Source organism: Dysidea avara, chromosome 1, assembly GCF_963678975.1.
Source record: "Dysidea avara chromosome 1, odDysAvar1.4, whole genome shotgun sequence".
Classification (NCBI taxonomy): domain Eukaryota; kingdom Metazoa; phylum Porifera; class Demospongiae; order Dictyoceratida; family Dysideidae; genus Dysidea; species Dysidea avara.
In genome coordinates this window covers 43484447-43502794 of record NC_089272.1, presented here as the reverse complement: position 1 = coordinate 43502794, position 18348 = coordinate 43484447, and the positions used below count along the sequence as shown (strand labels likewise).

Genomic DNA, 18348 nt, shown 5'->3' with positions numbered 1-18348 from the left:
ACCTGTAGAGAGTTCAGCTAGAAACAAGTCACCCTGTAGAGAGTTCAGCTAGAAGAAGTCACATTGTAGAGAGTTCAGCTACAATGAAACTCCCATGTAGAGAGTTCAGCTGCAAACAAATCACCCTGTAGAGAACTCAGCTACAAACAAATATGCAGTGTAAAAAGATCAGCTAGAAGAAGTTACCTTGTAGAGAGTTCAGCTACAACGAAACCACCATGTAGAGAGTTCAGCTACAAACAAATCACCTGTAGAGAGTTCAGCTAGAAACAAGTCACCCTGTAGAGAGATCAGCTAGAAACAAGTCACCTTGTAGAGAGTTCAGCTAGAAGAAGTCACATTGTAGAGAGTTCAGCTACAAAGAAACCACCATTTAGAGAGTTCAGCTGCAAACAAATCACCCAGTAGAAAGTTCAGCTATGAACAGATCACCCTGTTGAGAGTTCAGTTAGAAACAAGGAATCCTGTAGAGAGATCACCTAGAAGTATCGCCTTGTAGAGAGTTCAGCTACAAACAAATCACCTGTAGAGAGTTCAGCTACAAACAAATCACCTTGTAGAGAGATCAGCTAGAAGAAGTTACCTTGTAGGGATTTCAGCTACAAACAAATCACCCTGTAGAGAGTTCAGCTACAAAGAAACCATTCTGTAAAGAGCTCAGTTGCAAACAAATCACTTGTACAGAATTCAGCTACAAACAAATCACCCTGTAGAGAGATCAGCTAGAAGAAATTACCTTGTAGATAGTTCAGCTACAAACAAATCACCCTGTAGAAAGATCAGTTAGAAGAAGTTACCTTGGAGAAAGTTCAGCTACAAAGAAACCATTTTGTAAAGAGCTCAGCTGCAAACAAATCACCTGTACAGAATTCAACTACGAACAAATCACCCTGTAGAGAGATCAGCTATAAGAAGTTACCTTGTAGATAGTTCAGCTACAAACAAATCTCCCTGTAGAGAGATCAGCTAGAAGAAATTACCTTGTAGAGAGTTCAGCTACAAAGAAACCACCATGTAGATAGTTCAGCTACAAACAAATCACCCTGTAGAGAGAGCAATTAGAAGAAGTCACCTTGTAGAGTGTTCAGTTACAAAGAAACCACCATGGAGATTTCTGTAATCAATATATGTGACCGGATTTGCGAAAAGGGGTCTTCCACACACATCCAATTCCGTAAACGTTGGAGACCATAACTCAGTGTTCAAGTAACATATTAACCTGAAAATTTCACCATGTATTCAGCTATAGTGGTGTACACCACTGCCCAAATATCAAGGCAATAGCTCTTTCCAATCTGAAGTTATCAATTGTCAAAATTGGCAAATTGGATGTGTGTGGAAGACCCCTTTTCGCAAATCCGGTCACATATGTATTATACAGTATATATAATTTGTACATTTACTGATAAAATATTTAAAGTACATCTACTTCATCTTTTCTTCTTCCTGTAGTAAAGAAAAAAACATAGGTTAAAAAAGTCCCAAAGCTGGCCATAGGCCGGCTTTGGGGTATACAAATACAAAAAGAAATGAAATCTAATCCAAAACAGCCAAGCTGTAAAAAAAGTGTGCGGCCCTCAGAAAGGCTATGGTGAAAAAAGATGTGAAATCCAAGGTGGCGGCCAAGAAATGGCTGTGATGGTAGGTTAATGGTAAAAATTTTAATAACGACAATTCAGGTGAATTTTTGTGCCAAGACCAAGCGGCACCAAATTCACCTGAATTGTTGTTATTAAAATTTTTACCATTAACCTACCATCACAGCCATTTCTTGGCCGCCACCTTGGATTTCACATCTTTTTTCACCATAGCCTTTCTGAGGGCCGCACACTTTTTTTACAGCTTGGCTGTTTTGGATTAGATATAACTAAACGGTAAAGACAGTGGTGATACCACACACATGGAACCCATGCCAACTGCATCATTAAAATGTCCTCATATTCTAATAATACAGTATGTACGTATTAGGTGCATTGCATAGTTTTGCTATTGCTTTGGTACATGTTTCCTGTGGTGCTCAGTAACTTACAGGACATTGACAGTACTCCATGGCCACCGCTAAAAGGGTGGAGTCTTGTTTAATTATTATAGTTGGGTTGGAGTCAGTTTTATTGTCAGATTTGGTACTGTAGCTTCTACTAGCATTCTAGCCAGCACGAAGTAAAAATTTGGACAGGGTACTTCTGCACCTCATGCAATCCTTCTCCCCTAAATCCATCTCTTTCCATGTTCCCCACACCCCTGCTCTATATACCTATATACTCTGGTGCACCCTCCTGGATCTGCCTCTGATGAACTTATATAATCATGAACCAGCTCAAAGCTCTCCCATGCCTTTTTAAAAACCTTTAATAGAAAGTTCACCAAAAAGCATCTTGGAAAGCATCATTTAACTTTAAAATGATCCTCTGGTGGTTCTTTGCATGCAAGGAGTAGTGAGTATCAACTATCAAATATACAAAGAAAAACAGTAAGTGTATTTCAGACACAACTGGAATTTTTACACAATTATATATAACAAGTTCAAGGAAAAAATGCTCCCATAAATAGCTCTTCTTTACTATATGCTGCATTTAAGAACATGAAAACATCACATCAAACAGCTAGTGTGCATATGAAAAACATCCTTTCAACTCTAAATGACTCACTAGTGGTTCTTTGCAAGGAGTATAGATCCACTAGTGAGCATAGAGGGCAAACAGTAACTGTCTCCTTACTTTGGTGACAAATGAAATAGTTTTTACTAAAATGCAATGACTATGTATATATAGTATAGTCATTGCATTTTAGTAAAAACTATTTCATTTGTCACCAAAGTAAGGAGACAGTTACTGTTTCCCTCTCTATGCTCACTAGTGGATCTATATTCCTTGCAAAGAACCACTAGCGAGTCATTTAGAGTTGAAAGGATGTTTTTCAATAATTATGTGCTTCATGGTGTACATTTTAAACAAAAAGCATTGAACTGGTTCATGATAAAGTCTTCATCAGGGGTAGATTCAGGGTTGATGTGCCAGAATAATATAGTAGCTATATAAAGCAGGGGGACTAGCTAAGGGACATAACAAGGGCAGATTTAGCAGGGTACATGGGGTGCTAAACCCACCCCCCTCCGGGCCTTTCTTCTCCAAAATTTCACTATGTGCTAGCTAGAAAACTACTAACAGTACAAGTGTGCAATTGTATCTAAAGCATATATGGGAACGAAAAGATGGAAAGAGCAAGAAGGAAAGAGCTAATGTCTTCTAGCAAGTAATGAGAAAGATCAAATTTAATATTTTCAGTGGCAAAATTGCTAAAAAATGAAATGAAATAGAACAGTCAACTACTCTAATAAAACATCCATCAATAAAACTCTTCTAATCTATAAGGAGCAGAAACCAGTGTGTAAGCTGGTATTGAACTTCTTCTTCACTTGGAGAGGAAGTGGTGACACTGACTAAAGAAGAGATTGCAACACTGATAACAGAAGAGATGATGATGCTGATTACAGGAGGAGAGGGGATCACAATACTGGGTAGCTACAGAGGAGATTGTGATGCCGACTACAAGAGAGGACACCACACAATCAACTTCTGTGGAGGCTATCTTTCAAAAAATTGTAATTATTAATTGTTATTTCTTTGTATTGGCTTTGTGTGTGCATGTTTATTTTTGGTTTTGTATCTATAGTTGTATTTGTGTTATGTACTCTTCTTCTTTTGCTCACAGAGGCTCCACTAAAAATCAGTATTATACTGAATGGACCCCTGTTTAAAAATTACAGTTAGCTACAGTTACACCTGTGTACATACACACTTACGGTATCTCACCATTATGTCAAACATCTTAACATATACCAACCACTTAAATGTGTCAAATTTATAACTTTTAGCTACAAAGAGAAATAAAGCCAAAGCTAAATATACAGTAATTATTGTAATTAGACACTTATTATATATAAATATGAATGAAGTGCATGTGGACATACTGGACTGGTGTTGTGTATATCAATTGTTGCCATTAGCTAAATTATAAATTACATATTCACAAATTTTAGCTTTTGCTTCATCAAGTTGAAAGCTTTTTTTATTTTAATTCTTTTAATTTCAGCTAAATTGGTGAGGCTCTAACCTCACCGGTAGCACCAACTCTGACACCCTTGATACCTACTGCAACACACCTTACTGATAAATTAGTATGGCTCCATGTCTAATGTCTATAGACAATTTTAAAAGTAGAATAGACTGGAGTGCTATGCCAGCATATTTCTAGCATAATTCTAGCATATTAGGTGGATAATTCAAACTATACATGATTTCATGAAGGTAGATCGACACTCCCTAATAGAACAGTCAGTGCATGGAAAATGCAATACTGCATTGTACTCTATAATTAGGGTTTCCAATGTAAAAATTCGACATCTTCAAAATAATTTGCTAACTGCTGTTACATGTTGGACTAGCTCTCACTTGAATACAGCTGCAGTGGTGATGTTCTATACCATATCATCTTACCTGTAGAGAGTTTAGCTACATTTCAAGTCCCTTAATAGAAAGATCAGTTGCGAATAAGTTATCCAGTAGGGAATAATAGACATGTAATAAATATATTTATATAATTACTGATAAAATCAAAAACAGTTGAAGTATTAAAAATCTGCTCTGTCTTTTTATTCTTCCTGTGGTAAAGAAATAGGATAGGTTAAAAAAGCCCCAAAGCCAGCCTATGGCCAGCTTTGGGGTATACAAATACAAAAAGAAGTGATATCTAATCAAAAACAGCCAAGCTGTAAAAACAGGTGCGGCCCCTAAAAAGGCCAAGGTGAAAAAAGATGTGAAATCCAAGGTGGCGGCCAAAAAATGGCTGTGATGGTAGGTTAATGGTAAAAATTTTAATAACGACAATTCAGGTGAATTTTGTGCCAAGACCAAGCGGCACAAAATTCACCTGAATTGTCGTTATTAAAATTTTTACCATTAACCTACCATCACAGCCATTTCTTGGCCGCCACCTTGGATTTCACATCTTTTTTCACCTTGGCCTTTTTAGGGGCCGCACCTTTTTTTACAGCTTGGCTGTTTTTGATTAGATAATATATACCTTATGATAGTATATACATAATGTACTAGTAATATTATTCAGAAATTTTACATGCATAATTGATGTATTCTGAGTGTTTATTTGATTAGTGAATCTGTGCACACCTGTATTCGTATTTAATGTGTTTATATAACTATTTTAACCACAACAACTATAAAATATGGTATAGCAGCTAGACAGCACTAAATGGTCGCTTGTATTGAAATGCATCATGAGTTCACTCATTGCATTTACAGCAGTGAAGATCACTAGACTTTCTAACACATTATTCTTTAAGACTACTCTTTTCGCAGTGGCAATCATTTCCTTCCCATTTTATGATGGACATTACAGATATGTTTATAAAATAATAGTAAACATTGTGAATTTATAAACTCACGCACTTTTGCATGGTTTAAATCATTCAATTGTATCATGTAATTCATTAGATAATATAAATTCAACAAACAAGAAAAGCTACCCACAATTTGGCATATCTATTAATGATGCTTATTGTTGCATTTGTATCTATGACACATCAACATTTAACATCTGGATGTTTTCTTTCACACAAATTTAATATTGATAATGCTAAAGACAAAGATGACACCACATGGCATGGAACCCCATTAAACAATGTTCTCTATGGAAGCATTAAGTACTGTACAGTATGTGCTGTCTGCTTACTTATTACCTGACAAATGAGAGGCTTCTGCTTTTCAAAAGTGCGCTAGCTATTTGTGGTGTTTTCTTTGTTATTCTTACACGCAGCACACAGTGTAAAGAAGACATTATACATACATCTTCTGACCACTGCATGCCTCCCTTCATGAAAAAATTTGCCAACTGAATTGCTCTGTTGAGAGTTTATAAATGTGACCGGGCCTGCGAAAACATGCAGTGCATGTGGGAACATAAAATTTGCCTAACTTTTATGACTTGTAAATTTTTGTTTCGTCATTCTATGGCCATACAATTTCAGCACTTCTTAGTATAATATGTAATAGGACGGATGACTGTGATATTCGGGATTAATAATGTGAGCATTGTAATCAGAAAGGAGTAAAATAATGCAAGGCAGAGCCAAGCACTCTTTCCTTCCTGTTTACAATGTGAGAACCATTAATCCCGAATATCACAGCCATCCGTCCTATTGCAAATTAATGCGACAACCATAGCAACTGTTACTAGGAAACAGAAATTAAAATAATAACTGCTGCAAAGAACCGAACACAGTTAGTAACTGTTGCCTAGCAATCATTGCTAAGGTCTCAAAATGTGACTGGGCCTGCAAAAACAGGGCACATGGGTACAAACGACATCCCGTCACTCTATAGGTCACATCTCAGTACTGGGACAGAATATTTGTATTTTGTAACATGCATCATAATGCTAATTAAATGCTTACTAAGAGCTGAAAATTGCATTGCCATAACATAATGGTACAAAAAATATGAGTGATAAAAGTTTGAAAAGTAGACAAAAATCATGTGCCCACATGCCCTATTTTTGCAGGCCCAGTCACAAATAACGTTTACCTTAGCAACTGTTACTAAGCAAAACATATTGTTGCTGTACCATGAGACATCTATCACTATGGTAACTCTAGTTGTCAAGTTGGACATTTACTTTTAATAGAAGCACACCACACTATTTTAGCCAATAAAATTAGTATTACAGGTTTTTATCAAGGGACCCTGACAAACAAGTGTAATACTAATTCTATTGGCGAATCGCTTGACGTATTTCAAAATAATACGTCAAGCTGCTATTGAGAGTATTATATTGTAACACATTCACTTGTTGGATTAGACATTTAATTGGGCCAGGCTATATAATACAAGTTACCGAATGCTAATAATCTACACCATTACACCTTCTATGTGACGGAGTGTAGTTTGTGTCCACATGCCCTATTTTTGCAGGGTCACATATATTATCAACAGCCAATATTAGCTATCCTTTTACAAAAAAAAAAAAAATACAGTATACAGCTGTACAGCTACTAATCAGCAAAATATGGATACTTGGACAGGTACACAACATATATACAAATGTATTCGTATATGTAATATAAAATATATTGAGGCTTTTATCATTTAATAGACTCTGTCCTATTAGCAATCTACTGGTGTACAGTAGCTACAGTAGTGTTTAAAAGTGGATTAAAGTAACTAATCTTCTATAAATAATTTCACATATTCGTCATCCACAGTAGAAAGATTACAAAAGTCACTTTGCAGAACAGATATTTTTAAAGTTAGTGTCTGGTGTATATCCTTGACAGCTGCATCAATAAGATAATTACATCCATCCACTCCTATGTTGTTATGAGATACATCAAAGTGTTGAACGGCAACAAATTTTGAAAATAAACTTGACAAAGACAAGGCACCAAGTGAAGACAAATTGTTTTTAGAAACGTCAAAACTCTTAAGTGTTTTGTGCTCAATCAAACTGTCACAAAAACTAGATATAGTAACATCATCCAAATCAGTCTGTGTTAGTGATAAACTTGTCAGTTGTATTTGAAAATTAACAATTTTTCCAAATATACAAGCACTGCTGGTATTAATGTTAACTTTTTGAATGGTGAATTCTTTCACTAAATTAGGATAGGATACAAATGTTTCACTCATCTTTGCAAGCACCTGGTCTCTTAGTTGGAAATTGCAGTAGGACAACTTCCATATTGTACTGGCATTACTTAGCACATACATTAGCACCATGCTATCATAAGGTTTCAGTGTCTGTCTGATCTCAGGATGTCCAAACTGAAATGTACCATGACATTTTTGTGCAATTTTTTCGCATCCTTTTTTCCATTGTCCTTCAAAGATCCATGCACAGACTGAAATATCTACTTTTATTTCTGGTACAAACAGACGCAAGGATGTTGACTTAAACTGATTAATGCCACATACAAATTGTATGACTAATCTGAATTGAGGGTTTTTATAATTTTCTCCAAGCCATGTGATAAAATCACTATCAGAAAGTTGTGCAAGATAATGGGCAGCAAGCCATTCCTGAATGGTAAGATGAAGAAAATGATAGAAAGTTTCAGTTCGATATTTCCTAAATATTCGAAGGATCTTTAGCAGGCCAAAACCATCAAATGGACCGGCAGTTTCATCAGGCTCACATATTTCAAATAGCTGTTGCTGTGAGAAACATAAATCATTGCTTGATATTCCCATTAATGCTAGCTGTCCAAGGTTTTTAAGTGTCAGTTTTGTGACATCATCGAAGTTCTGAAGCTCATAATATCTATCTGTCTCTATCTTATAACCATCAATCTGACATTGGGGCTTTTTAAAATGGCGTATGATGGCATGTATCACAAAGGCTTCATACACTTCAGTTAGAGTTGATGGTAATTGGTAATCACCTGCACAGTACACATAGCAGACGATGGTTAGGTTGATAGCAATGTAACAGGCATTGGCAACATTAGGATAGCTCTCCAGGTCTTCTAAAAGTTTTTCAGCTGCTTTGGGAGTGTCTTCTTGCTTGAAATATGCTTCAATGAAATTATAAATTTGTTCTTTAGTAAATCCTAGTATTTCAATAAATCTGGGATTTGGTGCAAAGTGTTTTATCAATTCTGTTTGTGGACCAAAACGGGAAGTAATAATTATGCTGCAACCAGGAAGAATTTCTCCTCTGACAAGCTTTGGAAAGAACATGTCCTCACCACGACAAGATGGACGTAACTCATCCCAGCCATCTAAAATGATCAATACATTTTTACCTTGTGTATCCTTAATGTACACTAGATCTTCTTCACTATAATTATCCCCAAAGAAATCTAATAGTTCTTGAAGTGATTCAGCTACTCTTACTAAGGGTTCCCGTAGTGGAAAACACATCACTAATGGATACTCCTTTAACAACTTCCTTTTTGCCCATTCAGTACAGAGTTTGGTGGTTAGAGTAGTTTTTCCAACTCCAGGTGCACCTTCGATTAGTACCACTTTTTTATTAGCATCATATTGAAGAATATTTTCTAGTGCTATTGGCTGACTCTGCTCTAGAATGTGTTGAACATTTCCTTGTTTAGTAAATTCTACACCACTTTGCATTGCTGTTAGTGTATTAAATTTCTTTCTTCTAGTGATTAAAGAGAGATTAATGTACTCCATTTGGACTGACATTGGCCATTCATCCTTATCTGGACTAGAAATACAATAGCGACTAGTTAAGTAATTTACTAGTTTTGAGCTCTTTGATAGACTGCAACTTTTAGTCTCCTATAGATGTCAAAAATTAAATACAAGTATGTTAACATATACATTAATGTACCTGTTTGGGTATATCACTCTCATCATCATACAATGATCTTCCACCTACAAAAGTAAGTTACGAGGTAGGCAAGTGCATGGGTAGTGTGTGTGTGTGTGTGTGTGTGTGTGTGTGTGTGTGTGTGTGTGTGTGTGTGTGTGTGTGTGTGTGTGTGTGTGTGTGTGTGTGTGTGTGTGTGTGTGTGTGTGTGTGTGTGTGTAGTGCGATGTGAATGCCAGATATAGGCAGGAATAACATACAGGTACTGAACATTGAGATTTTCAGTCTAAAACTACTGCTTTAAAAATAATTAACCCCTGAACATACATTTGAGGTCAGTAACCTGTAGGTTAGCTACAGTGCGCATCTACAGTACTATCTACCTCAACATCTGTGATAAATGCACAACTTGATTATTACCTTGAGAGAGACTATACAAACTATACCAATTATAATTAACTACTACACCTACATACACATGTACAGTGTATGATAATACTTGAGAGTGCAGATACGCATGCGCAGCAGCAAAAACAGGACAAATTATGAAGAAACCAACTGTGGAATGGAAGCACTGTTACAGTAAGTGAACTATATAGTCCTTTGGGGTGTAATACACCCTTGTAAACAGTTAGTTTGAATTCCGTTGTTTGTTTGGGCTGGTTTTTATCAAAGTTTAGACTTTGTTGTTTGATAACTTTGTTGTGGTTACTTTTATGTAAACAAAAACAACATAGTCAACCTCCTTAGTTTATAGCGAGTATTTAGATATACGGTTACTAAGTAGTTCTGTGTATTGGGTGATTAGTATGATGCAATTCGGCCAATGGTCCTTGAGAATTTTGCTGTGAACGGGTTAGTGGAAATACATTAAAGTGGTGTGCAAAATAATTTTCTGCTTTTCATGTACTATAATCATAATGTCATGCAAGTATTTCCAAAATCCGTTGTGTGTAAGTTTAGTTTTGACAAAATGTCATTGAATTAGTTCATCGATACTAGTCCAGAAAAAAAAACATTATTGGTTCAATGCTCTTCTACATGCATCAATGCTCTAATAGAGTAAGTACAGCATACACTATACAAGAATGCAGAAAAGTATAATAGGGCTGCCAGTTTGTTGTTGCTTACTAGAAAAGATTGATCACAAATAAATAGGAAAGTACAAGAAGCAGAAAGGAAACAAGTTGATATTGTGCTACTTCTAAAAACCAGGCACCATGCAGCAAATAAATCTTAACTAACAATGTACTAAACTAATATTTATTTTGGGTTTTACTTTGTTGCTACATACAGAATAATCAATTAAATAATAATAATTATTTGTATTCGTAATTGATGAAATATTTTGTAATTACGTTGCTATGCACTGCTAAGGAAACATACCCCAAACAAACTACACTAATAATGCACAGAAGTATCTTTTTAATGGATTTTATTCATTTGTCTATAACATTTTCTTACGCAAATTCTCCAGGCAAAGCCTCAAAGCTGCTTTTAATTTTCAATCACATAAGTTCAAATATGCTCCTCCCTCCCTTTTCAACTTGAAGGAATTCATTATACCTGATAGCCTAGGAAGCCAGATGTGTTGTTGTTTTAGCTGTTTGATTCCCATAATAAAAACTTATTTGGAAAACATCTCTATAAACTCGATTCACCCCTATTTCAAACAGGCACATAATATAACCACCTTAAACCATAGCTTACCTGCCCAGAAGTTTAATACAGGCTCTATATGGCCTTTATTTCTCACATAAAGGCTGTTTTTAGCAAACAAAGTTTTGATCACATGGGTGCAGAAAGACAAACATACATGCACACACACATACACACACACACACACATATTTTTCTGAAAATAATTTCTGCTAATCAGTAAACCAGGCAAATACCCACAGCCGGCCAAAGGCTGGCTGTGGCCACGCTCCTGATGAAAAAAACAAAAACATTTGCATTCAGTTCAACACGTATTTCACTATGAACTACTACTATATAATTGGTATTTTCAATGTTTTGGTACCTTTGTTTTGGTTTAGCGGCCCCATAGCTATATAGTACATATTGTGGCATCATTAATACTTTGGTATGAATAAATACAGTGTATGTATACGTATATTATAGAGCACTATATGTATATGATAAAGAATTGCCGCAAGTGCTATATGGATAGTAAGGCTATGTCAACTTGATTAGTTGTTTCGTGGGTGTGACTGATCCACCTTTATTCATGGGGAAGCACTAATACCTGGACTAGACTAGACTGGACTAGACTAGACTAGGACTGTAATCCTATTTCAATATGTACTGCACTCTCCCACATTCATCATATCGTGCTTGCGAAACACTCTAATTGAAGAATCAGAATTTTGCCAGTACATAAGTTACTGAGTGGAGAGAATATAGACTATCACCATGACTACTATTCATGACTTGCATAAGCATGTTGTTATGTTGGCACAGTGAAACATTGGCGTGGGTGATTTTTATGGGTACTGTAATCTCCTCCAGTCTGGCTTTGTGATTGTTTCTTAGACTAGTTTATTGCTTCATAGATATTAGAGGGGTACATAAGCGCCACTTTAATATCATGGTTTTAATATCTATGATTACTTCAGCTATGCGGCTGACACAAGTCTCACACATCCAGATCTCTTTCTTCCTTTTGTCATTGCTTTTCTTTGCAACCCGGATCTGTTACCCCACCAAGCCATGGGATTTTTGTCATTCTCCAGCTTTTCAAATGTCTTTAAGCAGGCTGTAAAACCAGGTAACTTACAGATCTTCAGCACTTGTGATGTAAAGCCTTAATAAATAAATGAATAAAAACAAACGTTTTATTAACAATCACATAATAGAGTGGAGGAGATTACTGTTCTCATAGAAATAACCCATACTGCATGCCTTACAGTATCACTATGCTAACATAGCTACAAGTCATAGATAGCACTCATGATGGTAGTCTAGCTATAATTATATTGTCTCTACTCAGTAACTTATGTACCGTCAAAGTTCTGATTGTTCAATCAGAGTGTTCCACTAGCGCAGTATAATAAACATGGGAGAGTGCAATGAAATAGGATTACAGTCCAGTCTAATCCAGAATCTAGTCCAGTCCAGGTAATAGTGTTTCCCTTTTTCATGGATTAGAAAAAATTCTATTTTTAAGTAATAATGAATTGAGCTAAAATACCTTGAGGTCAAGACTCGTATTCTTTTCTATGCATTAAACTATACTGTTTACAATGTAAACATCTTGTCTTAACATGCTACGACTGGAAACAAGCTAGTGCTATTGTGTCAAGACTATGCCCCCCTTATTTGCATTTTGTTATTTTGCACTCTAATTTCTGTTAACATTTTTATTTTTGGGGCCAACCTACTCACTCTATGCTCTTGAGATTCTTGCTCATGAAACAAGTTGAAGTTGCCTAAAGCACAAAGGCATGGCTGAGATGCCAAATAAAGCACAAGGCAAAGCCAAGCACTTTATTAACATCAAAGCCAAAGTGCCGAGTGGTTTATTATTACACAAGTACAAAGGAATTTTAGGTTCGATTAAGGATCAAAGAAATTAAAGTAATAAAAAGCAAGGGAGGTCACCTACACTGAATATATACTGGTAAACATTTGGTCCTTACTTCAGTCTATACTCATGACTGAATTAAGAATTAAATGTCCTTCAGATTTGGGCAACCTCCCTTGTTTCGCTACTTTTATTTCTTTGATCCCTAATCAAACTTAAAATTCTCTTGTACTTACTTGTTTACTTTTTAAGTAACATTATTATGACGGGTGAACCCACACATGTATGCTTCATTTTCAGCTACGTATATTCAGCCTGTTACACAGCATTACAAACAAAGAAAACTATAAGAAGGACCTCTGTAATCAAACCAGTTACAACAGAACACTGGGACAATTCCCATTACAAACATAGAGAAGCCATCACATGGTGCTACTGCAAATCAACACCTTGTGCTGTTGGCAAAGATAAATGGAACACAAAGGAGGACAAAGGTAATTCCATGAAGCATGCATTGTATGTACTGCAGTATGTCAAAAGGCACTTGTCAGGCTGAAGTGATGTCGAACAGTGAGAAAATCAAGTAACCTTAGCCCTTAATGAGTTACGCTTGTCTGAAAGCATCTGTCAGTCATGCAGACCAATACTGCCAAGTGAAGGTATTGTGAGGCTGGTGTTAGGGTGATTTCTGGCCAGAAAAGCCCAAACCTTCATGATTCATATACAGTAGTACCACTCAAATGCAACATTGTCTCGCAAGAGTGTGAGCAATTATAAACTTGAGGGCGTGGCACCTGTTTTGCTCGCAAATATTCATCCAAAATGAAACGGGATGAATACTCACAGGCAAAATGGGTGCCAGGCCCTTTAATTAGCAAGTTTTTTACTCTCACAAGATGACATTGCATTTGAGCAGTATCATATACGTAGTACTATCATACTGTTTGATGAGTAAAGCAATGGTTTAAAGTCTTTATGGAATTTTCTAGTGGATTGAAACCCAGTACATAAAATGCACTAACATGGCAGCTTGCATATGGTGGTTGTGTATATACATCTTCATAATATGTAGGCAAGCAAATTTTCTTACCAAAATTATTACCCTAATATTGGCCTCATAGAACCTTCATGGTGCCTTCATGGTGCCTTTGCAGTATTGGGAAGGTATCACCAAACTCAAAAGTGCCTTCAGTATGACTTGAAATGCTTTTAAAAAGTTGCTATGAACTTTAAAAAATAAAAAAAATAAAAACATTTACATCGCTTCAGCCCTATACTGGTGCCTTTTGGTATACTACAGTACATATACAATGAATGCTTCATGGACTTACCTGTCTCCTTTGTATCCCATTTATCTTTGCTGACAGTGCAAGGTGTTGATTTGTAGCAGCACCACATGAGGTTTTCCTACATTTGGCAGGAATCGTCCTAGTTTTCTGTTGTGATAGGGTTGATTGCAGAGACCCATGCTTCAATGCTGTAAAGGGCTGTACACAGCTGAAAACTAAGTGTAATGCCCACTTTACTATTTCAGTAATTGATAGTTGGGAAGTGTATTCAGACGAAACAATAAGCCTATCTTTCCATTCTAATGTGGTATGCTTGGGTTCACCAGTCAAAATAATGTTACAATAAAAAGTAAACAAACAAGAAGTTTAAATCCAATTAGGGATCATAGAAATAAAAAGTACTGACACAAGGGAGGTCACCTACACCTGAAATATACTAGTGGATGTTTAATCACTAATGTAGTCGTGGGTATAGAACGAAGTAGGAATTAATGTCCACTAGTATATAAACATATCTTCAGGTGTACAGTAGGTGGTTTCACTGCTTTTATTTCTATTTTTTTTTTATCCCTAATTGAACTTACGGTGCAATTCTTAATTTTTCCTTATACTTGTCTTATATGAAATGGTATAAATCAAGCAAATGCTGTACCAAGTCTGGTACTGTTATCAAAAACTGAAATGATTTTTTTGCTTAGCCACTTCACTATGAGGGTTGGTGTCAACAAATCACTGACGTATGTATTGTATTATTGTCATAACTGCAGGTTTGAAGTTTCTGAAGTATAGTTGGTGGGCTACAAATTACAGTCCATTGTATTTTATGGAAAGTATTACACTATTTCATTTGATGCCACCCACACAAAGTTCTTTATTAAAGAGTGTGACTGTACAATGCGCACTGTGTGCATAAGATCAATAAAGGGTCTAGACGAGACAGCCTACTAAAAATTAGTAGTGAACCACAAAAAAACACCACATTCACTCAATATATGCATGGTACACCAACATGGTACACCAACATGGTACACCAACATGGTAGTTTTTTACTTACAATACTGTTGAGAAACAGTCTCCGCTAAATCCCTTTTGTTAATCACAATTAAACCTTTGATGAGCTCTTTATAATCAGCAGTTTTGTTGGTGGATAACCATTTACTGAACATCTTTCTTGTACATGTTTTGCAATCGTTTCTGTCATCATTATCAATTATATTAAGCACATATTCTGATAGACCAAGTTGTAATCCTAAAGAGTACCAATCTGTAGCAACTTCCAAACGTACCAACTCCCTTAAAGTAGGCTTGGTTGTTGACTCTAGAGTTATATACAATCTGATGTTACGTATGCATCTAACAATTAATCAGACACACACATGATAGTATGATATGCAGTGTGGCGAGCAACAGACAGGTGTGAATTGTATGGGAAACAAAAATATAAATTTTCATACATGCATTTAGGGACCATCCATAATTTTCAACATTTTCACAAGCACACAGAGTGTGCTTGTGAAAATTCACAGTGAATGAGGAGACTCAGGCAGTAGAATAAAGACCCCACTGAAGCTCACGATCACATACAAAGTTGCACTGTTATTGTATCCCACCAAATACAAAACACCAGACTGAACAGGATCAAAGAGGAAGACCGAAGAGAAATAAACACTGAGTACAATATACAGTATAACAAAATTTATACTTTACATGCATGACTTCTTTTATGACCTGTCTGTCTGTGTATTTTCTTCTATAGTAACCATAGTAACTGGATCTTTGGCTATATGTATTGAGAAGCTACCTTGATGGTGGCTAAATCACAGAAGCATGTAGTAGGCCATGATGCTCTTCATAATTTAATTCAGGGATCACGTTTAGCGATTAAAGACCATCTATAATATATGTGGTGGGAAAGAATATCAAAGGTATTGTGGTGTAAACCTTTGCCATATTGCTAAGTACCATACATCATGTACATACAATGTATTAGTGCAATAAAAATGGTTGATACTTACCAATTTGGTGTCCTTTATTCTTTTCAGATGAACTTTCACTTTGATTTACATCCCCTATCGATCCTATAGTAGTAGTCATGGCAGCTTCTTTACAATCTCTTATGATCTTTTCATCTGCTCCAACTGACTGTAATGCTTGTACTAAAACACTCCAAGTTTTTCCAATTTTCCAGACACCATCTTTATTGTGTAGCCATGCTATCAGTACAGAGTAGAGGCAATGGTCTACTCTCCCAATATTACATTCTTCAGACTCAATTGTCTCTAGTGTACTACTATATAGACCAAGCTTTAGTCCTATTTCTTTCCACTTTTCATTGACAGGAGAAATAATGGTGTACATTTTACTAATATCAGTTGATGCTGTGTTAAATAGAATCATATGCAAATCTTATAAAACCTTAGTAGAATACTTATATAATAAAAACTATATCAATTACTGAGTAACCAACCATCTAGACATATTGATTGATATGTTTACAATTCCACAACCAGAAGGCTGATTGTTAACATTTTCAATACAACTGTGTTTACCAAGATATTATGCTGTAGAGGTCAGCATTAGTGCTGTACACCGGTGTCCAATTAACCGGTTATTAACCGGTGTTGTCTAGGTCAGCCAATAACCGGTGAAGAAACCTTTAAACCGGTTATTGCCCACCCACTTGGTAAACCATAAATTACCCCTGCTGACAAGTGTTAACATCATAACATAACCTCAAAGAATGTGTAAATATGTGATTGTAATAACTGTTATTGCTAGACAGGATGTTGATGGTCACTTTGGTACCACCCTAAACCTTCCAGCAGGCTTGTTGACTCGCATTATGTCTGCCAATATACAAACAAACCAATTAACCGGTTATTGCCAATTATTGGTAGGCAATTAACCGGTGACAAAAATTTTGTAGGTGTACAGCACTAGTCAGCATTGAAACCGGAGGTCACTACTGCTGACCCGGATGACCCACTGACCCGGATAGCAATGCGGGTCAGACCCGGATTTGACCTGGATTAATGAAAGCCAAGGTGTGCGATAAGAGCTCTGTTTCGAGAGAGCAAGACTATGTTTTGAGCGTTCAATTCGTGTTAAGTAAATGAGTAGTTATGTGATAAATAAGCCGGTAAGTTTAATTTAAAATCAGTCCGTGGGTTTGGTTCCACGTAGCTACCATGAGTTTACAGGCAGCAATTGGCTGTGGCTTCGTGCATACTTAGTATTACAATTGCCCAATATATTAACGTGGGTGTGGCTCACAAAAGTACTTATCCTGCTGCAAGACTAGACTATATACAACTCGTACAATAATCAATTAATTGGCGTGGCTCCACGTAAACTTGCAGACAGTAATGGACACAGTTTCATGCTAGACTGCACTTACTAATAAATGGGCATAGGTGAGCATATGTTTGCAATGCGACAAGTGGGTGTGGCTCATGAAAGAGCTACGCAATTAGTGTTTATCCACATCGTCAAACGAACAATTTCGTTTCTCACATGATCCAATCTGGGTCAGACCCAGATAATTTGTAAACCACTGGATGACCTGGATGACCCGACCCGGTTTCAACGCTGGTAAAGGTACAAATCTAATATCAGTAATCCTTACTCCATAACTGTGATGATGTCACACGTGGGAAATTATCCTGTAAATGTATGTAAGCGGACAAGAAACAAACAAATTATAATCAAACCTAGAATTAATTCCTACAAAATATAGGGACAAAATTACCCCTTTGAATGGTTTTATTTGGGTGCTAGGCTCCTATGTCTTCTTCACTTACATAGCTATATAGCATTTGGACAGTACCATATAGCTATGTACAGGGAATTTAACACATCTTGCAATTTTGTAAGTGTGAATACATACGCATGTGTGTTTTTCTAAGCTATTTATTTGGTGCCACAACTGTAGTGGATACCCATATTGTGCCTCAGATTGCTGTACACACAACAAATTTCTTTTACAGGATAGTAACCTAGGTTTCACTTCGAGAAAAGTGAAATATAACATACACGCATACACAATCACACTACGCATTTTGCATGAAATTGCAAGAAGTGTTAAATTCCCTGTACCTGTACAATACATTGACCATTTTGGAGACATGTAATGTATACCAGTTTTGAAATGACACAAAAATGCTATAACTATATATACTACTACTGCATG

The 18348-nt window shown here is 36.3% G+C and overlaps 1 protein-coding gene across 2 annotated transcripts in view; it reads right to left on the bottom strand.

Annotated features, from left to right (window-relative positions):
- The window catches only part of LOC136265242 (NACHT, LRR and PYD domains-containing protein 3-like), a 151479-nt gene that overhangs the window by 130140 nt on the left and 2991 nt on the right, over window positions 1-18348 (bottom strand). Inside the window, exons 2-5 of one of the 2 annotated variants that reach the window (XM_066060103.1) lie at window positions 16175-16537; window positions 15214-15477; window positions 9367-9410; window positions 7656-9314 (exon numbers count right to left, since the gene is read on the bottom strand). In XM_066060103.1, coding sequence (XP_065916175.1) covers window positions 7656-9314; window positions 9367-9410; window positions 15214-15477; window positions 16175-16537 — 2330 coding nt within the window. Of the gene's footprint in view, window positions 1-7655; window positions 9315-9366; window positions 9411-15213; window positions 15478-16174; window positions 16538-18348 lie in introns of those variants that run through there. The other variant, XM_066060112.1, reaches the window with a different exon arrangement.